The sequence below is a fragment of the Amphibalanus amphitrite genome, unplaced genomic scaffold (genome assembly GCF_019059575.1).
Source record: "Amphibalanus amphitrite isolate SeventyFive unplaced genomic scaffold, NRLGWU_Aamphi_draft 001845F_arrow, whole genome shotgun sequence".
Lineage (NCBI taxonomy): Eukaryota > Metazoa > Arthropoda > Thecostraca > Balanomorpha > Balanidae > Amphibalanus > Amphibalanus amphitrite.
The window spans coordinates 41568-60157 of record NW_024883338.1 but is presented as its reverse complement, the minus strand read 5'-3'; the positions used below and the strand labels follow the sequence as shown (position 1 = coordinate 60157).

Here is an 18590-nt window from a genome sequence, read left to right as displayed (position 1 = left end):
GCACCCACCGACCTCCCTATTCATCCACTCTTCTCTTCCACCAGAGCCAACCTTTCCGTCCACCGCACACCACTCCTTCTCACCGTCTTTACACCGTTTCTCCCGTCCCGTTCTTTACCCGTTCAGCTGTTTCGTCACCGTACAGCACTCCTTTCCCCCGTTCTTCCCCGTCCTGTCATTCTTTCTCCGTTCTTTTGCGTCACCGTACACCATTCCTTCTCAGTTCTCACCGTCTTTCCCCGTTGTCATTCTTTCCCCGTTCAGTTGTTCTGTCCCCGGACGGTTCTTCCCAGTCCCGCCATTCTTTCCCCGTTCTTTTCCGTCACCGCCCATCCTTCCTTTTCGCCGTCTTCCCACCTGTTTTCCCCCTTTCTCCCCCCCCCTCACCGGGGTGCGTGTCCGCTCCATTGACCACCAGAGATCTGAGCAGCTGCAGGTTGTGTTCGGTAACTTTCTCTGGGTAGGTGAGCACCTTGGCCACGTGTTCAGGTACTCCCACCTGAGAAAAGGGAGGTTGGTGGTGACTGGCCAGATAAACGTCAGTGAACTACAGGGTAGTGACAGAACTTTAGTACTGCAGTGGTCTGTTTGCCAAAGCTGTTAGCTCTGATTCACGCCTGACTGTCAAGAAGACTTAGCATTGCAGAATGGCAGAACAGGCTGCTAAAACTGCCCATGCCCTTTAGGCATATCTACCCCGCATTGGCTAAATCAAACTGAATCGAACACAAGAAGCATGTATTAAACCCGACATTCTTAACTTAAGGTCTTCCCATTATTTAGAAACCTAAAATAACAGAATGCTGAAACTGCGGTCGTCACTCGTCACATTGCCTATAATTGCGCTACCTGGTGATTAGCATCTTCACCACGAGGCCAGGCAGTCAGCTCTACCTGGTGATTACCTGGTTATCGGTAATCACCATATTACCTGGTTATTGAGGACAGGCTCGCCCATTACATATTGTGTACTTGATAGTCCATTGTTTATTTGTAAATTACCTGATGTATCCTTAGGTTGGGGTCGGGCGAGATGACAGTTCGACTGCTGAAGTCGACCCGTTTCCGCTGAGGTTGCCCCGAAACCGGCCCTGTTTTCCTTTCAGTCGCTGTACCAGGCCGCGGGTGGGCTTCTTCGGCTGGGGGAGAGTAGGGGACAGTTATAGTCACAGACAGTTGAGATAAATCATGCAGACCTAGCCTAGCCTACATCAATGTTGAATGCAACGGCCGGCATGTCTTTTGTCTGCCTACACTTTAAAAACGACAACTTTAATTCAATTACATGCTGACTGTAGTTGCAGGTCGATGAACATAACCACTACCTTGATAAGCGAAATGACAATGCTCAATTACACTAGCGGATAAAATTGTAGCCTAGCATGCTTATCAGAATCACATTATTTACCAACATGTTTAGCTGGACGATGGTATTGTTAACTAGCTTTTTCACCAGCCTTCCACGTCTAGCTTTAACTTTTACTAGCACCTTCCACATCATCTTCTTCAATAACACCTTCCGACATTTCTAGCGCCTTCACCATGTTTACCTGCATGTTGAGCGGGATGCCGGACATCTCTCCGTTGATGTAGAGCGCACACTGCAGCTGCAGAAAGTCCCAGTCCTCCTGGATCATCTGAACGCGAGCCCCTGACTCGCGGTGTTTGCTGATAACGTCGTTCAGGAACACAATCTCAGTGAGCTTCATAGTCAGATCGTCCTCGTTTCTGTAGAGAGGAAGAGAGGGGGATGGTGGAAAGTGAAAGGGGATAGTGGTGATTTCTGTAAATTGGAGGCGTATCACATAGTTTTCCTGATAACCGATGAGGGAGTAAAGAAAATTGCATTCCGGAAATTTAATAGAAATGCCACGTTAATCGATCATCTTCGATGTATTTCGTCTAACATTGCTTTCATCCACATCTATATTACTATTTGAGGAGGGCGTAGTTTCTGTCTATTACGAAGGTCGCGACATGGTGCTACGTAGCGCGGGTTACCAAATTTGCCCGACACGGGTCCGGTCCCGGTGCAATATCTCGGTAACCGTGGGCCCGACCGGTACGGGGAAAACAGCATCGTGTAGAGAATCGAACGGGCTATCGAATGGTGTGCGGTGCAGGGGTTGGCACGCGCCACGTGCACCGGGGAGGACACTTTCTTTTGAAAAATGGACGTTTTGGACGGATTTGGGAATTTATATTAATTTCAGGTGATCGTCAGACGGAATGAGTTGAAACAGCGCCTATTAGCAATAAAAATATACCGTCTCTCATGGAAAAATTGTGAAAAGCTAATTGATCAAAAACAATGTGGAAAAAATCGCTGAATTAAATGGTATTTGTCCAAAATGTGCCACTAAATAATTACACGGATTTTGCTGCTTAACCTGATACGTTTGACAATTGAAAATGCTATCATTGGAAAGAGCATTCAATTCTCTCCAAGATCCAATCATCACGTTTGCATGACAAGCAACATTATTCTTAAAAATATAAATGTTTCAAACCTCTGCAAAACGATTTTTAGCGAAAATTATCTACGCCTTTCATTTGTCTTAAAACTACGCACCTCAATTATAAAGCACATTTTGAGAAGTATGCGCATCTGGCTGACCTTATCCTCACTTCTGTATGGAAATATGAAATTGCCAAAATAAATTACTGTATTAAAAGTCGAGATATTTCGAGCACAGCTCTTCGTCGGTCGATTGTAATTATTTACACACATAACAGGCACACAATGTCGAATTCGTCTCAAGTTCTTCAGTAATGTCGCAGTAAGAAATTTAAATACACAGATCCCGTGCAAATTGATCACCCTAGTTCCTACCTTAAAAATATATCTACACATAATTCCCCAGTTAAACTAGCAGTACATATATAGGTATCTTTCAAGAACCAATTCACACACATTTATATACATTATTTTGGAAGAAGCTGCCATGATGTAGTGTTATCGTTAATTTTGGGCCTGGCGTCTCGGATGAAGATGGATTCAGCGATTCTTCTATCCGCTTCGTCTTTGCATACACGCAGGATTTTGGCCGTCACCGAGATGTCGCGTCGATCCATCTCAGGGTGCTTATGCAGCGCATGCTCTCCTAGGGGAGTGTCCTCTTCTCTGTTAATGCCGTTCCTCCGATGCTCGTTGTAGCGGAGTCTAACTGGCCTGCTCGTTTCTCCGATGTAGGTGTCGCCGCAGTGACTGCAGGTAAGTTCATATACCACGTTTTTGGTCGTGCACTTGGACTGTAGCCCCGCCTGGCATGAATGACAGCACCTTCGTCCCGAGGGGCAGGGGGCTGGGTTCAGTCGTGTCTTGACCAGTCGTTTCTTCAGGGTGTTGTTGGTGGTCCATGCTATCTCCACTGGTAATCCAGAGTTGATTGCAACCTTCTTCACCTGAGCAGCCACCTTGTCATTAACGAAGGGCAGTCGGATATATGTGCCTTGCTTCTTCTTGTTCTGTTGTCGCTGATCTGGCCGTTCCCGTCGTTCTCTTCCTCTGTCTCTGCTTCTCTCCTCATGTTTCTTCATTTCCCTCCAACTGTACTCCTTGATCATCTTCATCGGATATCCATTACTGACAAACAGATGACGTATCTTCTCGAGCCCTCTTTTTCTTGCCGCTGTGTCTGAGCCAAGACGGATCGCCCTAGTGATCTGTGATGTGAGCACAGCCTTCTTTGTAGACCTGGCATGTGCCGAGTCATACGGCAGAATGATCGGTGCCGCCATGGGCTTGAAATACAGCTCAAATACAATACAAAATTGAGCTGTATTTCAAGCCCATGGCGGCACCGATCATTCTGCCGTATGACTCGGCACATGCCAGGTCTACAAAGAAGGCTGTGCTCACATCACAGATCACTAGGGCGATCCGTCTTGGCTCAGACACAGCGGCAAGAAAAAGAGGGCTCGAGAAGATACGTCATCTGTTTGTCAGTAATGGATATCCGATGAAGATGATCAAGGAGTACAGTTGGAGGGAAATGAAGAAACATGAGGAGAGAAGCAGAGACAGAGGAAGAGAACGACGGGAACGGCCAGATCAGCGACAACAGAACAAGAAGAAGCAAGGCACATATATCCGACTGCCCTTCGTTAATGACAAGGTGGCTGCTCAGGTGAAGAAGGTTGCAATCAACTCTGGATTACCAGTGGAGATAGCATGGACCACCAACAACACCCTGAAGAAACGACTGGTCAAGACACGACTGAACCCAGCCCCCTGCCCCTCGGGACGAAGGTGCTGTCATTCATGCCAGGCGGGGCTACAGTCCAAGTGCACGACCAAAAACGTGGTATATGAACTTACCTGCAGTCACTGCGGCGACACCTACATCGGAGAAACGAGCAGGCCAGTTAGACTCCGCTACAACGAGCATCGGAGGAACGGCATTAACAGAGAAGAGGACACTCCCCTAGGAGAGCATGCGCTGCATAAGCACCCTGAGATGGATCGACGCGACATCTCGGTGACGGCCAAAATCCTGCGTGTATGCAAAGACGAAGCGGATAGAAGAATCGCTGAATCCATCTTCATCCGAGACGCCAGGCCCAAAATTAACGATAACACTACATCATGGCAGCTTCTTCCAAAATAATGTATATAAATGTGTGTGAATTGGTTCTTGAAAGATACCTATATATGTACTGCTAGTTTAACTGGGGAATTATGTGTAGATATATTTTTAAGGTAGGAACTAGGGTGATCAATTTGCACGGGATCTGTGTATTTAAATTTCTTACTGCGACATTACTGAAGAACTTGAGACGAATTCGACATTGTGTGCCTGTTATGTGTGTAAATAATTACAATCGACCGACGAAGAGCTGTGCTCGAAATATCTCGACTTTTAATACAGTAATTTATTTTGGCAATTTCATATTTCCATACAGAAGTGAGGATAAGGTCAGCCAGATGCGCATACTTCTCATGATGATATTCCTCAGAACGCTTAACCACTTACGATAAAGCACATTTGACAGATTCTGAAGTGGAAAGCATGCTTATCAGACACGGGCACCTCGATGCGGTGGATATTTTTTCCACAAACCAAAACGTTCAGCCGTCAAAAAGCAATCGACCGAAATGGATAGATAACGCAACCGACACAAGAACAACCGAACACCCGCCGATCGAAAATATCCCTTTTCGCGTTGCGGAGCACGCGGGTCACCCTAGTCATCACTATTGTCAATCACCAAGAACACAATCAATATTGTTATAAGCCTGGCACCTCTCCAATGTCGAGCAAGCAAGTTTGACTGACACATTGGCCATCGCACTTCCCCATAACTATTTAAATAACTCCTTTAAGAAGAAACTGATAGCTTCCACCTCCTCGCTCATCTGAAAGGTAGCGTTCCACCAATACTCACGACTCTACATGTTAGCGTTCCGGCGCTATCCAAGTCATACCCTCTAAGTTATCGTTCCAGCGCTACCCACGACCCACCCTCTAAGTTATCGTTCCGTCACTACTCACGTGCCGGCCTTGAGGTCAGATACGACGGACGGCCGGATACAGAGAGGTGGCACAGGAATCCGAGTGAGCAGCAGCTCCGTGGGACGGCTCAGAGTGCCTGGAAATAGAGAAATGGGTCAGTAGGGGAGTTATAAGACGGGGTATATCACACAATATGACAGTCGCAGCAGCTCCGTGGGACGGCTCTGAGTGCCTGGGAATACAGCGTACTGGGTCAGAAAAGGGAGGATATAAGACGGGGTAAATCACACATGAAAGCAGTACTATGGGACGGCTCAGCGTGCCTGGAAATACAGCGTAATGGGTCAGAAAAGGGATATATAAGGCGGGGTATATCACACAATATAACAGCAGCTCCGTGGGACGACTCAGGGTGCCTGGAGATAGAGTGTAATGGGTCAGAAAAGGGAGGATATAAGACGGGGTAAATCACACATGAAAGCAGTACTATGGGACGGCTCAGCGTGCCTGGAAATACAGCGTAATGGGTCAGAAAAGGGATATATAAGGCGGGGTATATCACACAATATAACAGCAGCTCCGTGGGACGACTCAGGGTGCCTGGAGATAGAGTGTAATGGGTCAGAAAAGGGAGGATATAAGACGGGGTAAATCACACATGAAAGCAGTACTATGGGACGGCTCAGCGTGCCTGGAAATACAGCGTAATGGGTCAGAAAAGGGATATATAAGGCGGGGTATATCACACAATATAACAGCAGCTCCGTGGGACGACTCAGGGTGCCTGGAGATAGAGTGTAATGGGTCAGAAAAGGGAGGATATAAGACGGGGTAAATCACACATGAAAGCAGTACTATGGGACGGCTCAGCGTGCCTGGAAATACAGCGTAATGGGTCAGAAAAGGGATATATAAGGCGGGGTATATCACACAATATAACAGCAGCTCCGTGGGACGACTCAGGGTGCCTGGAGATAGAGTGTAATGGGTCAGAAAAGGGAGGATATAAGACGGGGTAAATCACACATGAAAGCAGTACTATGGGACGGCTCAGCGTGCCTGGAAATACAGCGTAATGGGTCAGAAAAGGGATATATAAGGCGGGGTATATCACACAATATAACAGCAGCTCCGTGGGACGACTCAGGGTGCCTGGAGATAGAGTGTAATGGGTCAGAAAAGGGAGTAATAAGGCGGGGTATATCACACATGACAGTCGTAGCTCCGTGGGACGACTCAGACAGTGTCTGGAAATACAGCTTTATACCTACTATAACTATTTAGCGAAAATAGCGAAATAGCGTAAAAATGCAGGTCAGTAAAGGGAGTTTATTATAAGACGGGGTAAATCACACATGACAGTCGCAGATCCGTGGGACGGCTCTGAATGCCAGGAGACACAGTGTGCTAAGTCAGCTAGGAGAGTTATAAGGCGGCGTAGATCACACAAAACAGCAGCTCCATGGGACAGCTCGAGTGCCTTGAGAGACAGCGTAATGGGCCAGAAAAGGGAGCAATACGACAGCGTAAAGACGGAGTTATAAGACGGCATTTATAAGACGGAGTATAGACAGAGAAAATGAGAAAAAACAACAGTTCCGTGGGATCATGGTTCAGCATGTCTAGAGACACAACTGCAGTGTGGGTTAGACGCTATAAGTATTAAGTAATTGGCGCGATAGACATTACACGTTAAGTAAGACGTAAGAGAGGGAATGGTGAATAGGCTGATCAGCTAAAGAAGAGGCCACAACAGAAGAATTGTGTAAAGCTCCACAACGACAAACAGTGATTACAGCAAAAAGACGTGACAACGACCGAAGGTCGAGCCCGTGAGTATCCTCCCCCGGCCCCCTGTAATATAGTATTATCCACTCCCATGCGCCACCACCAATGCTAACCCTTCCACCCACCCCCTGTCCCCCCTCCCTCTCTCTCCACACCCTCCCCTCTCACCCGACATGAGCAGAAGCGGCAGGTCCGTCTCAGGAATTCTTTGAAACAGCCTCTGTACGTCCAGAGGAGTGAGGTTCAGAGGAACGCCGGGCGTCAGACGCGACTCCAGGTCACGGTTCGTCTCGAACGCGGACTTGAACTCCTCTGTGGGAAGAGAGAGAGAGAGAGAGAGAGAGAGAGAGAGAGAGAGAGAGAGAGAGAGAGAGAGAGAGAGAGAGAGAGAGAGAGAGAGAGAGAGAGAGAGAGAGGGAGAGAGGGAGAGAGGGAGAGAGGGAGAGAGGGAGAGAGGGAGAGAGAGAGAGAGAGAGGGAGAGAGAGGGGGGAAGAAGGGGGTAAGAGTGGGGAGGAGCCAGAGTATGGACCACGACACAATAATATACATAATGGTTTGATGGAAGATCAACTAGCAACTAAGCAAACACAATATGAAAAATGTAACAGTAAAGGCCTGGCTACACTATGCGTTTTCTGCGTGCGTTTTTTGCGTAACATTGATCTAGAAAAAAGTTATAAATAATATAATTTTTACATTAGTTGTGTATTAGTTATATACAAAAGTTAATATAACTCTTATATTAACTCAAATTTAATATGAAAATCATCACAAAAACGTTCTATCGTTTCTTTTTCTAGAACGATATTACGCAAAACACGCAAACCCGCAAACAGCGCACGCAGAAAACGCATGGTGTAGCCAGGCCTTTAAAGTCAAGCAGCTTGCATTCAAACAAACGCTGCTGGAATAGGTAACTTTTTCCCTGAGATCTTCCTATTGCAGATGGACTTAGTGCTAACTAAAGCCAGCCTTATGGATTAGTTGGAAATTCCAAAAGAATAGAACTACCCTTGGCCACGAGACCAACTAGGTATACCCAAGGCCATATATAGGGGTATACCTACATCCGCCTCTGCGGTATTTATGGCGACCTCAGGCCAAAACGAAATAGGTCGCCCTCCCGTTGTAACCCAGCCATACGGCGCAGCAGCTACCCACCGACGTAGGCCTGCATGATGGGGTCATCCTTCTTCACCTTCCGGTAGAGGTCGTGGCTGATCTTCAGCATCCCAGACTTCTTCACCACGCCGTTCAGCGCCTGACACGACGGACATCTGGCGGCGGACGAGAGAACTATAAGTACCGAGACAGGAACAGATGACGCCCTATACCAATACGAGCACACTCGCGCGACGGGGTAACCGGACAAAAGATCGTAAAGCAGAAGATCGTATGGCAGAAGATCGTAGGCAGTTGATCGTATGCAAAATATCGTAATGGATAAAGATCGTACGACATAATGCTCGTATGGACAAAAGATCGTATTCGCTAAAGATCGTCAAGGAAAATGTTCGTATGCCAAAAAGTCGTAATGGATAAAGATCGTACGACATAATGATCGTATGGACAAAAGATCGTATTCGCTAAAGATCGTCAAGGAAAATGATCGTATGCCAAAAAGTCGTAATGGATAAAGATCGCACGACATAATGCTCGTATGGACAAAAGATCGTATTCGCTAAAGATCGTCAAGGAAAATGATCGTACGCCAAATGATCGTATGAGATAAAGATCGTACAGTCAAACTATGGTATTCACATGGTGCAGCTCAACTCCAGCGCATACAAAGCTTATCAATTTCTGTGTTCGCGTAGTAAGTGGCCGTCGTAAGCTCGACGATACATTGATGTTATTTCAGAGCTTAGATGGCTCAATGACACCTAAAAGCAACGCGTTGTATATGTGCCGAGTAAATGAATGTATGTGCTGCCGTTTTCATGTACCTATTTGAAGTGAATACAACTAAACCCATGTTCCCCCCCCACCCCACCCCCCACCGCCTGGAAGGTTAAAATGTTGCTTAAGCGGCTGAAGTAAACGGCGTTAAAAATACTTTTTCCTTCGCACTGTTACATTTTCATATTGAATCGTCATCGCTTTACGAGTCATCAACAGATGTTTATCGCGTTATCACTATCGAAGTCGCAATTCTCCTAGTTATAGGATCCTAGTTTCAATTCAATCCTAGTTTTAGGAGTCATTGTTATCGAAGGCCGGTTAAAGACGTCAATTGTCCATCATTGGTTGGAAATCGCCCCAGTAATTACCGAGTTACTGAAATGGGAACAAACTAGGGTGACCCGCGTGCTCCGCAACGCGAAAAGGGATATTTTCGATCGGCGGGTGTTCGGTTGTTCTTGTGTCGGTTGGGTTATCTATCCATTTCGGTCGATTGCTTTTTGACGGCTAAACGTTTTGGTTTGTGGAAAAAATATCCACCGCATCGAGGTGCCCGTGTCTGATAAGCATGCTTTCCACTTCAGAATCTGTCAAATGTGCTTTATAATTTAGGCGCGTAGTTTTATGACAAATTTAAGGCGTAGATAATTTTCACTAAAAATCGTTTTGCAGCTCGGTTTGAAACATTTATATTTTTAAGAATACTGTTGCTTGTCATGCAAACGTGATGATTGGATCTTGGAGAGAATTGAATGCTCTTTCCAATGATAGCATTTTCAATTGTCAAACGTATCAGGTTAAGCAGCAAAATCCGTGTAATTATTTAGTGGCACATTTTGGACAAATACCATTTAATTCAGCGATTTTTTCCACAATGTTTTTGATCAATTAGCTTTTCACAATTTTTCCATGAGAGACGGTACATTTTTATTGCTAATAGGCGCTGTTTCAACTCATTCCGTCTGACGATCACCTGAAATTAATATAAATTCCAAAATCCGTCCAAAACGTCCATTTTTCAAAAGAAAGTGTCCTCCCCGGTGCACGTGGCGCGTGCCAACCCCTGCACCGCACACCATTCGATAGCCCGTTCGATTCTCTACACGATGCTGTTTTCCCCGTACCGGTCGGACCCACGGTTACCGAGATATTGCACGGGAAACGGACCCGTGTCGGGCAAATTAAGCCATTTTCGCCCGCTTTTGCAAGCCGATTAATACATGTGAAGTCTATGACGCGAATTTGCACTTTTTGGGCCCGCGCCACGCGCTCGCAATAGACCCGATCGAGCCGAGACCGCTCAAAGGCACGTTGTCCATCCTTGTTCTATAAGTTGCGCAAATTTCAGCGCGGTAGGTGCAACGGTGTGACCTGTAACCCGCGCTACGTAGCACCATGTCGCGACCTTCGTAATAGACAGAAACTACGTCACCACAAATAGTAATATAGATTTGGCACCTCTTATTTTGTATTTTGCACGTGCATTGGGGGTCACTCACATAGATCAAGGGTATCCGACCTTTGGTAGAAGGGATGCAGCTACCCTATAAAAATTACCGCAAGACAATCGCTCAAGCCGCTGCTGAGATATGGGCCTCTCAAAATCATTACTTTTGCAAAACTGCTTGAACACCCTTGACTTTTCACGTGGCACGTGCCACGACGGCCACTGAGATGTATCAAAAGTAGTCAATTACGGGGAAGAAGGGATGGGGCTACCCAGCAAAAAAGACCGCAGGCCAATCGGTTCATGCTGAAATATAAGCCTCTCAAAAGCGTTACAGGCCGGGCCGGACCGGGCCGGGCCGCTCATACTGAGATTTTCCCGTTACATTCAAAAGACTTCGCTTCGCTCGCTGCGCTTGTAGCCCCTGCATGTACCGCCGGTCACCGCTAGGCGCGTTTACTTCCGCCGGTCACCACTAGATGCTGTGAACCGCTAGTTACAGTTTTGTTAATAGGTGTCGCTTTTACCAGTCTCTAAATTGCTAAAGCCTTTGATTAAGTTGTGCGCCCCCCTTTTTAACGTTCCGTTCGCTTAAACTGCTGTATTGTTTGGACAATTGTATTGGCAATGTGTATATTGAAAACCATATGTATTCGTTTATTACATTCGATGTTCTCGCCACATGTGTGCAATACTAGATAACTAAGTTCGTATGTAAAACTATATATGTCTCGATTTTGTGGCGAAATACAAGAGATATCTGTATGTTACAGTGTTTCTACTGGCTACACCAGCCAGATTGGTGACCCCGCGTTCTGCGCACTAAGGGATCGCTATCCCCTCGTGTTCCCTGGCACACCGACACTGGCCTGCACCCTGAGCTATCTCCTCCAGCTCTCTTTGTGTAGGAAGGAAGTGGCGGATGGTGTGTCTCCACGAGGATCCTTATTTTGTGCTGTGTGGAACTGGATAACGCCGACTACTACTGCTGCACTAAGGACCAGCTACTTCATCGGCTCATCTTACCGAACGGCTACCTCTGCAGCTGCACCGCAGCACCTGCCGATCGCCGGATCGCCGTCGCCGCCACCGATCTTCCCGACCATTGCTCTCGGCAGCCATGGACCAGAAGACCCAGCCTGCCGGCGCCGGTGCAGCCGCCGGAACCGGTGCAGCCGCCGGCGCCGGTGCAGCCGCCGCCGCCGCCTCGCATGCCGCTGCTGCTGCTGCTGCCGCTGCCGCCCAACCGGACTACCTCCGCGTGGCGACCGCGCCACGCAGCCACGTCGCGCCGCCGCGCTTCTTCGAGGAGGACCCCGTGATCTGGCTCGTCCAGCTCGACCTCTTCTTCTCTCAGGCAGCTGTGGACGATGAGCTCAGCCGCTTCCGGATCGCCGCTACTCTCCTTCCTGGCCACCTCCTGCGCGACTTCACCGACATCCTCCGCAACCCTCCTCAAGACCGACCTTACACCATCCTTTCCGACGCCATCCGTCAGCGGTTCGGCAAATCAGTCGAACAGCGTCTTCGCTGCCTGCTCTCTGGCCAACAACTCGGCGACAGGCGTCCTTCCCAATTCCTTCGGCATCTCCTGGACCTTGCTGAAGCTGAAGGCTCACAAGATTCCCCGCTCATCCGTCAGATCTTCCTCAATGCTCTTCCGCCTCGGACTCAGCCCTTCCTCCAGTGCCTGCCGCCTGGGACGGACCTTGCGACCATCGCTAGCACTGCCGACCGACTCCTGGAGCTTCCGCAGCAGTCGGACGTCGCTGCACCTACCTCAGGCCTTCTCGCCGCGGTATCGACTTCTGCGCCTGCTGCAGCCTCACCTGCTGCTCCTGCAGGACCCTTCCACCTCCAAGACCTGATGAGTCAGCTGCTGACTGGTATCACGGCCCTCACAACATCAGTCGCCACACTGGTGGACGAGACGCGCCGCCGAGAGAGGTCTGCATCCCGTGCCCCCGGCCGCGCTCGCCACCGTCCACCACGCGACCTGTCTGCTGCTGCCCGGTCACCCAGCCCTGCAACCAGCACATCTACCGGCGCTGGTGCTTCCTTCTGCTGGTACCACCACAAGTTCGGTACCAACGCGCGCTCATGTCAGTCACCGTGCTCGTGGTCTGCAACCGCAACTCCGACCTCGGGAAACCAGCAGTAGGACAGGTGACACAGACGTCTACACCTGCCCTGCTCAACTCTGACGTCCCTCCAGCCAGCGGCCTTCTGAGACTCAAGGACAACAACACTGGCATCACCTTCCTCATCGACACTGGAGCCGAGTACAGTGTTCTTCCAGCGACACCCACCGATCGTGCTCGCGGAACCAACGGTCTGGATCTGCAAGCAGCCAACAACAGCAGCATCCAGACCTATGGTCAGCGCATGCTCACGCTTTCTCTCGGCCTCAGAAGAGATTTCAACTGGATCTTCATCATCGCGGACGTCTCCCATCCTCTCCTAGGAGCCGACTTCCTCTCCTCGTATGATCTCCTCGTCGACACCAAGAGAGGCCGTCTCATCGACCACCTAACTGAGTTGTCTTCACCTGCTTCCCACTCTTCAGTGCCATCCACCGGACTGACAGCCGTCGTCGGAACCGACAACCCAGCATTCCTTAACCTCCTTCGAGAATTCCCCAGCCTCACCCAGCCGTCACATCATCCGGAGCCACAGCACTCAGTACGACATCACATCGAGACCACCGGCCCTCCAGTCTTCTGCCGCCCACGCCGTCTGGATCCAGCTCGACTCGCCACTGCCAAGGCAGAGTTCCAGCGCCTTCTCAGCCTCGGAGTCATCCGACCCAGCAGCAGTCGGTATGCATCACCGCTGCACATGGTGCCCAAGTCGTCTGGAGATTGGAGACCCTGTGGTGATTACCGTGCACTGAACCGCATCACAGTGCCTGACCGGTACCCACTACCACATCTCCACGACTTCACTGCCTGCCTCGCTGGGACATCGATCTACTCTCGGCTCGACCTCGTCAGGGCCTTCAACCAGATACCGATGGCCCCAGAAGACATCGCCAAGACAGCGATCACAACGCCCTTCGGCGCCTTCGAGTTCCTCCGTATGCCGTACGGTCTCCGGAACTGCGCCCAGACCTTCCAACGGTTCATGGATCACATCCTCCGTGGCCTGGACTTCGCCTTCGTCTATGTAGACGACATCCTCATCGCCAGCAGCAGCATCTCGGAACACCTGTCACACCTCCGAGAGGTCTTCAGCCGTCTTTCCCGCAACGGTGTGCTCCTCAACCCATCGAAGTGCGCCTTCGGCATGGAAAGCATCTCCTACCTCGGCCACCAGATCTCCAGCGGAGGCATCACTCCTCTCGACGATCGAGTCAGCGCGATCAAGAACTTCGACCGTCCAGAGTCAAAGAAGAGCCTCAAGAAGTTCCTGGGGATGATCAACTTCTATCACCGCTTCATCCCACACGCTGCTGCTCTTCTGGCACCTCTCCACGGCCTGACTGCCTCAGACGACCGAGCTGCTTCAGTCACGTGGACCCCAGAGGCAGACGCCGCCTTCTCTGCAGCCAAAGTCGCCCTCGCTGACGTCACCCAGCTCGCTCATCCCGTCAAAGATGCAGCTCTGAGCCTCAGCACTGACGCCAGCAGCACGGCAGCCGGCGCCGTGCTCCACCAGCGAGTTGGTGGTTCTCTCCAGCCTCTCGCCTTCTTCTCGCGCAAGTTCACGCCCACCCAACGCCGCTACAGCACCTTTGGACGGGAATTGCTCGCCATGTACCTCGCCGTGCGACATTTCCTGCCCTATCTGGAAGGACGCGACTTCGAGATCCTCACGGACCACAAGCCGCTCGTCTTTGCTCTCAAGGCCAACGGCAACGCCAACCATTCTCTCCGTGAACAACGTCACATGGACCTGATTCTGCAGCACACCAGCAAGATCGGACATGTTCCTGGACATCTCAACCCGGTAGCTGACGCCATCTCACGGATCAGCTCAGTGTCTGCGCCAGCTTCTGCCGCAGCTACACCTTCACCCGGCCTTCTGAGCCTGGCCGACATCGCCCTACACCAAGCCAACGATCCTGACCTGCCGAAGCTGCAACAATCCTCATCTCTGATCATCCGTGACTTCCCAGTCCCTGATCATCCGCATCTACGTCTCTGGTGCGACACCTCAACGGCCACACCTAGACCTGTAGTCCCAGCCAGACTCCGCCCTTCCATCATCAAGAGCTTCCACGACTTGTCTCATCCTGGCATCAACGCTACGCGTCATCTCATCTCATCGAGGTTCATCTGGCCCCACATCAACGCGGACATCCGTGCCTTCGTCCGGAGCTGCCAGCACTGCCAGCGTGCCAAGATCCAGCGCCACACGAAGCCACCCATGGGCAGCTTCCAGCCACCTGACTCTCGCTTCCTGCACATCCACATCGACCTTGTCGGACCACTTCCTCCGTCCCATGGCAACTCCTATCTCCTGACTGTCGTCGACCGCTTCACCCGATGGCCCGAGGCAATTCCTCTGCCCACCATGGACGCCGTCACGGTGGCTCGGCATCTCGTCAGCGGCTGGATCGCCCGCTTCGGAGTACCCGAACTCATCACCACCGACAGAGGATCCCAGTTCGAGTCCCGCCTCTGGACAGAAGTCTCCAAGCTTCTCGGCACCTCTCGGATCCGGACCTGCGCCTACCACCCAGAAGCAAACGGGATGGTAGAGCGCTTCCACCGCCAACTGAAGTCAGCTCTGCGGACCGATGACGACGCCGTCTCCTGGTCGGACCGACTTCCTCTGGTGCTACTCGGAGTGCGCACGACCCTCAAGGAGGATCTCGGATGCACCGCTGCAGACCTAGTCTATGGTTGCAGTCTCCGACTTCCTGGTGACTTCCTCTCCCCCATGTCGTCGGACACTTCTTCTGATCCGGCTTCCCTAGCCTCTCGTCTCCGTGCCGCCATGTCGGAGCTCCGTCCAACTCCTCCTCGTCCTGGCTCCCGCCAAATCTTCATCTCTCAAGACATGCAAACCTGCTCCCACGTCTTCATCCGACGCGATTCGCATCGCTCTCCTTTCCAATACGTCTATGACGGTCCTTATCGTGTCCTATCCCGCGACCAGCACACCGTCACCATCGACCGTCTCGGGCGACGCGACACTGTCACCCTGGCTCGGTGTAAACCGGCCTTCACGGACAACATGCCTGCCGCAACGCCGCCTGCAGCACCGGACGTCCTGGTGAACGACACGCCTACTACGGCGCCAGACAGCTCGGTGGACCGCCCGCCTACAGCACCCAGCCGCTCGGGAGCCCCCGGCGGCTCTAGCCCGTCTCGCCGCGTGCCGCCGGGCCCGCCGCCTGCTTCGCCGCCCCCTCTCCGTCGTTCGTCGCGTCTTCGCCGCCAAACATCTTTTTATGGTGTTTAACTAGGGCGGGGGAGTGATGTAGCCCCTGCATGTACCGCCGGTCACCGCTAGGCGCGTTTACTTCCGCCGGTCACCACTAGATGCTGTGAACCGCTAGTTACAGTTTTGTTAATAGGTGTCGCTTTTACCAGTCTCTAAATTGCTAAAGCCTTTGATTAAGTTGTGCGCCCCCTTTTTAACGTTCCGTTCGCTTAAACTGCTGTATTGTTTGGACAATTGTATTGGCAATGTGTATATTGAAAACCATATGTATTCGTTTATTACATTCGATGTTCTCGCCACATGTGTGCAATACTAGATAACTAAGTTCGTATGTAAAACTATATATGTCTCGATTTTGTGGCGAAATACAAGAGATATCTGTATGTTACAGTGTTTCTACTGGCTACACCAGCCAGACGCTCGCTCGCTCGTAACAACACTATTCTATACGATTATTTACTTTACGAACGTAACGTTACGATCTTTTGTCGAACGATCTTTTACAACATACGATCTTTATCTTACGATCATTTTCCTACGATCTTTTTGTACGATCCATTGCTTTACGATCTTTTGCTTACGATCCTTGGTCGTACGATCTTTTGCGACATACGATATTTATCTTACGATCATTTTCCTACGATCTTTTTCATACGATCAATTGCTTTACGATCCTTTGCTTACGATCTTTTTGTCGTACGATCTTTTACAACATACGATCTTTATCTTACGATCATTTTCGTACGATCTTTTGCATACGATCAATTGCTTTGCGATCTTTTGCTTACGATCTTTTTACCGTACGATCTTTTACAACATACGATCTTTATCTTACGATCATTTTCGTACGATCTTTTTCCATACGATCTTTTGTCTTACGATCTTTTGTCACGTAATCCGCGACGGGGCTCCTAAGCAACTGGGTCAGCATTTACTTGGAATAGCTGGGTTCGCTAAAGATTGACTGCAAGGTATCACCATATTTTAATCATTAAGCACTGTAATGTAGAGATCTTATCTTTTTACAAAGACTTACCCATTACCTTCCCTGTTCATTGCACCCCTCATGCCTGATGGACCCCACTGAAGACCTAGCACAGCAAAACTCAGAAAATTAATTTCAGACTGTACTTACTTGGACATCTTCTTGCATCTCTCCAGGATTTTCTTCCTGAGCGCCTTCTTGGCCAGATAGGAGAGATTTGGGTTGCGGACCTTCTGTAGATAGGAGGCCTTCTCTGCTGGTGGCAGCAGTACGCTCGAACACGTCTGCAAAAGAATAGTTACCTTGATACTATACCAGCATAGGAAAGAGAGCCCAGCTGACATAAGATATCACACCCGGCAAAAGCTGGTTTCTTCTTAGATAAATAGGCTGCATTGATCATCAAAGATCAAAAGCTTAGATTGTACTTCCAGACAACAGCGTCTACCCAGTTTGACTATCCTAGCAACTTCAACCCGTTCCTCAGAGTGTCCTAGGCCCTCCTAACTCAACTGTCTAAAGTTCACTTTCCCTTCCCTCCAGACTGCACCAACGCCTCCCAACCTCCTACCATCCTCCTACCTTGCAGATTGACTGCAGAATCGCCACGGTGGCTCCAAAGTATCCGATATGGAACACGGGCAGCTCGAGGTCCACGTAGCCAAAGTGCCCCACGCAGTCAGCCAGAGTCTGACCACAGGTACTGCAGTTGTTCTCCTTGGAGCTGGTGCCCTGTCGAGAGGACACAGACCAACTGGTAAGTCAAGGAGGTATCAGTTTTATAAATAAAAAGGCATATATGCTACAAAGCTAAAACTGTCAGTGATATTGTCTATCCCTCAGGTCACTCAACCAAAAGAGAACCCAAACGCAACTTCGCTCAAAGTTAACATTGACAATCATATACCTAATACCATCTAATATGTGAAATATGCAACATTCATGTGGCTAATGGCTACCTAACATAGCTCCCTCTCATAACTACAACCTCCTAAACTGTCTACCATCCCCTGTCACCATCTTAATATGTAATAGCGTCTACTACGTAACGCTGCCCCAAACAAATAACATATTTCGTCAGAGACTTTTTCAACGCCCGAATATTTTGAGACGAAACGATACGAACACACAAGAACAAAACTCGTAAGCACAGTAATTTCATAAATCATACCTGTTGTAATATCGCGTGTTTCAAGAGGTATTTCACAAGGTATGAAACTGTACACACTATACTTCATGAAGCTGTGCTTGCTAGCTCTCTGTTCTTGTGTGTTCGCATTGTTTTGTCTCAAGATACTCAAAAAGCATATGTGGTTCTTCCTTTGCACGTCAGTACGGCCCGGTGACACCTACCATGCGCCGATCAAGCACACCATGCTGGACGGGCGTGCGGCCCGGATCCTGGTTGTAGAGGTTCTTGGCCACAACATGCACCAGACCCTGCTGCTGCAGCTGCTGCGACGTCAGAATGCTGAAGCTGATGTCGGAGCTGGAGGAGAGGGAGGGGGAGGGTTAGATACATGGCAGAAGGATGTCAGCAGAAGAGCACTGAATGGTACAAGCTTTAATGGCACCAGTAGAGTAATAGGATACAAAATACATCAATAATCAATGACTTCA

At 49.6% G+C, this 18590-nt stretch overlaps 1 protein-coding gene across 1 annotated transcript in view; it reads right to left on the bottom strand.

The window, feature by feature from the left end:
- LOC122375458 (DNA-directed RNA polymerase III subunit RPC1-like) overlaps positions 1 to 18590 on the bottom strand; it is a 37771-nt gene that overhangs the window by 15690 nt on the left and 3491 nt on the right. Inside the window, 10 exon segments of the mRNA XM_043354861.1 lie at positions 388 to 499; positions 1003 to 1064; positions 1067 to 1139; positions 1551 to 1728; positions 5496 to 5592; positions 7413 to 7556; positions 8407 to 8522; positions 17121 to 17254; positions 17553 to 17702; positions 18324 to 18459. Coding sequence (XP_043210796.1) covers positions 388 to 499; positions 1003 to 1064; positions 1067 to 1139; positions 1551 to 1728; positions 5496 to 5592; positions 7413 to 7556; positions 8407 to 8522; positions 17121 to 17254; positions 17553 to 17702; positions 18324 to 18459 — 1202 coding nt within the window.